At 42.6% G+C, this 6,758-nt stretch overlaps 2 protein-coding genes across 2 annotated transcripts; both read left to right on the top strand.

Annotated features, from left to right (window-relative positions):
• Positions 1–601: 601 nt before the first annotated feature.
• Positions 602–3,264, top strand: hoxa10b (homeobox A10b; the record flags this gene model as incomplete). The annotated part of the gene is given in 2 exon segments (XM_014008754.1): positions 602–2,004; positions 3,060–3,264. Coding segments are annotated over 2 exon segments (998 nt in total), but the record flags the coding sequence as incomplete, so codon positions are not given.
• A 1,199-nt stretch (positions 3,265–4,463) lies between these two features.
• Positions 4,464–6,710, top strand: hoxa9b (homeobox A9b). The gene is made up of 2 exons (XM_014008758.1): positions 4,464–5,859; positions 6,024–6,710. Exons 1-2 carry the CDS (start codon positions 5,292–5,294, stop codon positions 6,260–6,262), a joined length of 807 nt encoding a protein of 268 aa, XP_013864212.1. The 5' UTR covers positions 4,464–5,291; the 3' UTR covers positions 6,263–6,710.
• Positions 6,711–6,758: the final 48 nt, after the last annotated feature.

Here is a 6,758-nt window from a genome sequence, read left to right on the forward strand (position 1 = left end):
CACACACACACACACACACACACACACACACACACACACACACACACACACACACACACACACACACACGAAATATCACAAACGTGAGTACAACTTTGGCTGCCACAGGTTCACACATTATTGTCTGTGTGTTGAGTTATTTTAAATCCTCTCTTGTACAAACTGGTTCCATCAGTGTCATATYTTCAGTGTTGTTCCATAAAAAGGTTTATTGATTTTTTTTTATAAAATGTGCACTCACTTTTGTGTGATGTCAACAGGTGTTTGTTTGTTTGTGGGGATGTGTTTGTTCATATTTGTGTTCTGCAAAGACTTTTCCGGGACCAAATATTTATGTTACTTAATTTTGTGTGTGTCTGAAATTTCCAGTACGTTTTGTTTATACTTTTTAAATCACTGAAGCAATTTAAAAGAACTTTTTTCATTCTCGATGTGTTCWTAAAGTTATTTAAAACGAAAACACGTCGACTGGAATTACAGCTAGAATAAAACTAAAAATAATTTGAAATATGTTGGATTTTTTTTCACAACTGTGTTCTTGAAAAATGCATCTAAAAGTTTTCTTACCCTGTTCACTGATTAACCCTAATGAGGTTTTTGCAGATTTGTGTGCGTTTATTAAATAAAAGTATCTGCAGGTCATTGTTATAGATGAAGCTAAACAATCACATTCATTTATAAAATGATGTTAGTCGAACTTGTGTGAGGATTAAAACAAGCTGTCCAGGCAGCAGGATTCACAATAAAGTCCAATACTAATACTAATACTAATACTAATACTAATACTAATACTAATACTAATACTAATACTAATACTAATATAATACTAACCATCAGGGACACAGGTCTGTCCACTGGCAATTCAGTAGATTTTGGATCATTTTAACAATGCCATAAAAGTGGCCGTTAAACAACTGGTTGTAATGGGGACAGCTGTCAGGCTGTGGTTTTCCAACTCCAGCAGCTCCAGCAGCTCCAGCAGCTCCAACAGGTCAACAATAACTCGAGGACATTACAGTAAAACCGTGTTGCACCACTTTCCCCTCAGAGTTTTTCTTCTTCTTCTTCTTCTCTGTGAAACAAAATGTATGACACAGAGTCGGCTGCTCGGCCTGGGAGGAGTCTGCAGCCGCCTGCTGTTTTAATTGGCTGCAGACTTCRGTGAGAAGCGCGAGGATCAGTAATTATTCAGCGATGATTTTGCACAAGAAATGTCAGCCGGAGAGGGCCATCTTCATCCGGCGCCAAATTTCAGCGCGACGATGTCATGTTCCAACAACCAGGCTGCGAATTCCTTCTTCGTGGACTCTCTGATCAGCGGCAGGGCCGACCCGGCTCCGTACTACCAGAGCGGCAGCTTGTATTTGGCCCCGGGCTCGGAGTACTCCTATGGACTCTCCGGCGGCTCCTGTTTCCCGGCGGTGGGGAAGCGCAACGAGCCGACGACCCAAAGCGCCGTGCCCTCCTCCTCCGCGCCGTACGTGCCGGGGATGGAGACGTGGCTGGAGACGTCCCGGTCCTGCAGGGTGGACCAGGCCGGCGGCCAGCATCTGGCTCACTGTTCGTTCTCACCCAGCATCAAAGAGGAGAGCGCGTGCTGCCTGTACGAGGCGGAAAAATGTCCTAAAGGAGCCACGGAGGACCTCTCCTATTCMAGCGGCGGCACGGTCCCGGTCCCGGGCTACTTCCGCCTGTCTCAGACCTACAACCCGTCCTCCAGGCTTTATCACGACGTCCAGCCCAACATGACTCACTTTCATCTGCAGCGACCCGCCCGCCCGGACGGACATCCCTCCCAGACCCCCCAGGCTGGCTCCCAGGAGCCGGAGCGCAGGGAGAGCCACGAGGAGGCGCCGGCGGCCGCGGCGGCCGCGGCGGCGGGGGGCTCTGCGCTCCCGTGCGCTCCGGCCAGGGAGGAGGACAGCCGCCTGTCCTCAGAGAGGTCCTCATCCCCGGAACCAGCCGAGACGCGCAGCGCAGAGTGTCCAGAGAAACCCGTGAAAGGTGAAGAGAACCAAACCCCGCCCACATTTAATCTCCTTTTCTTATTTTTAATGTAAAGAAATCTTCCTCGTGCGTGATGAAGAGCAGCAGCTGAGTTCAGGTGAATCAGGCCTTAAATTATCAGAGCCCAGGACTGAACCCACTGCTTACTGGGAACATCAAAACAAACCCCATTGTTTGCTCTTTAATCCATCGTATTTTTACACTAACATAAAAGTAAATTAGATCATTCAAAAATTTAATAATTATATTATAAATAACATAATGGTTTTCTTCATTGTTTAATTATCAATAACTTTAATTTTTGCTTGTTTTTACTGCAAAATCCAAATAAAAGCAGTTTTAATTTCTCCACTATCACAAGTTCAACAAATAAAGACAAAAATAATGTGTTTTTAAATTAATCCCATCCTGTAACGTTATTTTTGCTCTTTAATCCATCGTATTTTTACACTAACATAAAAGTAAATTAGATCATTCAAAAATTTAATAATTATATTATAAATAACATAACGGTTTTCTTCATTGTTTAATAATCAATAACTTTAATTTTTGCTTGTTTTTACTGCAAAATCCAAATAAAAGCAGTTTTAATTTCTCCACTATCACAAGTTCAACCAATAAAGACAAAAATAATGTGTTTTTAAATTAATCCCATCCTGTAACGTTATTTTGTTGCAGATTCTCAGATTGTTTTACATTCTATAAAAATTTGATCCCTTTTTTCATCTTTATTTATTTTTAAAGCTTCTTGTTTCACTTCCTGTCTGTTTTGCTTTGTGCATTGAAACAAGCTGTTTTTGGGTTATAAAAAATGTAGTTTTCATCTCAAATATATCATTTAAACCTGATAAAGTGGGACAGTTTCTTATAGTCAGTTTGCGTAAAATGGATTTGGAGACGAAACAAACGCAAAAGTTGTGAAGCTCAAATATTCCCATTTCTACATAAAATAGACAAACACAGTTTAGCTTTTGCCTTTTATAATTTTAATTTATTTTAGTCTTGGTAACAATGTCTGGTTCCTTTATTTATTTGTTTATCTGTGGTTCCAGGAGATGGGAAAGTGGAGAGCACGGCCAACTGGCTGACAGCGAAGAGCGGCCGGAAGAAGCGCTGCCCCTACACAAAACACCAGACCCTGGAGCTGGAGAAGGAGTTCCTCTTCAACATGTACTTGACGCGGGAGCGCCGTCTGGAGATCAGCCGCAGCGTGCACCTCACCGACAGGCAGGTCAAGATCTGGTTCCAGAACAGGAGGATGAAACTGAAAAAAATGAGCCGAGAGAACCGGATCCGGGAGCTCTCCACCAACTTCACTTTCTCCTGAGACTGTCAGGAAAGAAACAAAATAATAGAATAAAAAAATGACCTCATTGATCCATGGAGAGGATCCCAGCTGTGACAAATCCCATGGAATGTATATAAATACATAAATATATAGACTGCTAACTTATTGCTGTTCAAACCTTTTTTTTCTTTTTTCTTTTCACGTCTTCAGTCGTGGATTTGTATTTGGTTCCATTTGTAACAAATGTTGAGCTGCAGCCTTGTACATACTGTGTATTCAGTCTGAGTCGAACTGTTTGCATGCTGGGACTGACCCTTTTTTTTGGGGGGGGGGGATATTTGTGCTCCATTTTYCATGTGGCGAGAGGTTGGGTGAATTTTTTGCACATTTAGCTGCTCAGATGAATAAAAATCCTCCCTGGAGCCGCAGGCGTCTTAAATCTCTGTCGATGCTCTCATTTGAAAAATGTCACAGGGAAAAAAAAACATCACAGAAAAGTTTGTATCAGAGACCCAAAGTTTGCTGCAGTTTTTTTTTTATTCCAGCGCAACGGCTCTGCGCGCGGTGTTATTTGTGCGTAAATGCGCAAAAAGAAACCTGTGCATATCCAGTGGGTTGTTTTCTTTTCCCTATAAGTTGCTGTTTGAAAAGCTAAACACCTTTTGGAACAAAACTCACTAAAATACAATAAAAATGCACTAATATTACAAAAAAAATAGAACATTTCTTTGAAAGCGAATCCGTAAAATGAGTTTGGGYCTTTAGGCAGGTTAGAAATGAAACTTACTACTAGAAGTACTTTTTTGTACCTTCAGGCTATATTTATTCGCACAATCTAAACCTAAAACTAAACTTTACAGAGAAAACTAAATATAGGAACGAGCTTTTGCGTGGCCTGATTTTTAGCTATTTTCATTATTTCCTTCAACCCAAATCTGCCTTGACTATTTCAGCAAACCTCCCTGTATGACTAAAACAAAATGTTTCATGTTATTTGTTATTATTTTCCATTAAAATCTCCATCCAAATACAGCCTCAAACTGTGAAATAAGACGTTTTATCGCCGTGCGTAAAAGTCTCTTTATTTCTTTCTACAACTGATGTTTCTCACCGCGTCTTTAACTCCCAAAATCTCCTAATAAACCGTTTGGTGCTTTTAGGTCAGTAGTCTAGGAGAAGAGGAGGAGGAGGACAGACAAGGCCTCGGTTATGATCATTGCAGTTGCCTCGAAGAAAGAAAAAAACCGGATGCGTCTGCTTGAGTCAGAGAAAAGGGGAACACAAAAGCTGAGCTTTTATTGGGGGGATATTTAGYTCATAGACAGCCAGGCTGTAACTGGAAGAAAAACAACCCAATTGCCCGTGATAAAACAGGAGGGTTAWACAGCACCCAAAGAAGCGCGCGCTTTCTCGCCTCAAAGTGGAGCCACACTTGGAGATGGCGCGCATCCCCAAAACCAAACTATTCATTGAATCTTTCATCTTCTGGAAACGAGATGAATAAATCCGCGAACTGTTAATTTATTTTATTTTATTTTGGAGGTTGCTTTCTTTGGACACATCCTGGCTTCTTAAACAGGTTTAAATTCGTTTATTTCTTCTTTTAAAACGTCCTTGTCGTCACTCACGAGCCGCACTAAAACGAGCCCTCTTGACAAAAATCATCACGTTTATTGGTTATAAAAAAAGGAAATATTTGCCAATAAAGGCGCGGGGATTTGCTATTAAAATGTGGGAGGGGGAGGGGGGGGATGGTGGCCCTCGCGAAGGCTGATTTATTATTTATTGTTCTGTCCCACGGTCACGTGCTTTGGGGCGCCCTATCCAGGTTTTGGACACATTCTTTCAGGAGGTTCTTGCAGGAAAGCTGCACCTTACAAATGCAATGAATGCCAATCCTGGAAAATCATAACAATCCCCTCTTTTGTATTTCTTCCTCTTCGTTTTCTTCTTATTTTTATTTATTTATTTATTTATTTACATATTTTTTTGTTTTATGCGCGCGCACGAATTTGTGATTTCTCCCCATCTTTTTCCTGCAATGTCGACGTTAGGAACCAGCTACTATGTCGACTCTCGCCTTCTTCCGGAGCAGGAGGACATGATGGCACCGCGCTACTCCTCGGCTGCGGCGGGGGTGGAGCAGGCGGCGGCGCTCAGCGAATATGGCGGACAGGAGGAGACGTGCCCCTTGCAGGCCAAGTCGTCCATTTTCGGCGGCTCGTGGAGCAGCTCGAGCGCGGCCGCGCCGACCTACATCCACCAGCAGCAGCAGCAGCAGCAGTACGGCAGCGGGGACGGCGACGGCGTGTTCGCGCGCTCCTCCTGGGCCCTGGAGCCGGTCTCCTCCGCGTCCCTGTGTCTGACCGGGATCCCGCCGCACCTCTAYGAGATCAAGCCCGAGCCGCTGATCGGAGCCGCAGATTGCGCCACTCTGGAGACGCACGCACCCCTTTTGTCTGACATTGAGAACGGAGCGAGCCTCGCGGAGCTCCGGAGCTCCCCGCGCGCCTCTGGAGCCGCCGAGGAGCCGCAGGAGGAGAAAACAACGGAAACAGAAGCGAGTAAGAAAGATTCTCCTTTTTGGCTAGATTAAAATTAGGATTAATCTGCAGATGGTTTTTTTAAAACTCAATTTTAATTAYTTTTAAATACAAAATGCTCGAAACAATCATTTACATCTTACATTTGCAGATTTGTAATTATATATATATTATTTCCCTCTCAGATAACCCATCGTCCAACTGGCTGCACGCAAAGCCCACCAGGAAGAAGCGCTGCCCCTACACGAAGCACCAGATCCTGGAACTGGAGAAGGAGTTCCTCTTCAACATGTACCTGCCCCGGGACCGGAGGTACGAAGTGGCCAGACTCCTGAACCTGACGGAGAGGCAGGTGAAGATCTGGTTCCAGAACCGCAGGATGAAGATGAAGAAAGAAAACAAAGAGCGGCGGAAAGAAAGCTGAAGTACGTTTCTGTTTCTTTTTTTTTCTTTTTAGTTGATTTTGGACTGATTAGAGAAACAAAAAGGAACTCTTTATGATTCTTAATGTTGTTGTTGTTATTTAGTGTTGTTTAAAATGCTGGATTGTTTTGTTTTTTTATTTCTAAATGTTTCCTGTTTTGAGGACGAGCTGTGTCGTGATGCGTTTAGGTGTCTTGTGTTTGTTGCGCACACAGATTATTAACCTTTAGACCATTTGTTGGTTGCATGAAATGATCACTGACTACCTGAATGTTCTTAAGCTACCTATGTGCAAATTATTTAAGTTGATGTCGTTTTTTTAAAAAAAAAATCTCAGAAATGTTTTTATTTTAATTGTTTGCATTTAATGGATTTAACTCTGCGCACATTTGAAATACCTCGTTTTGTTGTTGTTTTCAGTTCAAAATAAAGTTGGGTTTTTAGAGCAGCTTTGGTATTAATTTATCTTTTTATTTAAAGATTTATTTCACAGACAC

Source organism: Austrofundulus limnaeus, unplaced genomic scaffold (genome assembly GCF_001266775.1).
Source record: "Austrofundulus limnaeus strain Quisiro unplaced genomic scaffold, Austrofundulus_limnaeus-1.0 Scaffold52, whole genome shotgun sequence".
NCBI lineage: Eukaryota > Metazoa > Chordata > Actinopteri > Cyprinodontiformes > Rivulidae > Austrofundulus > Austrofundulus limnaeus.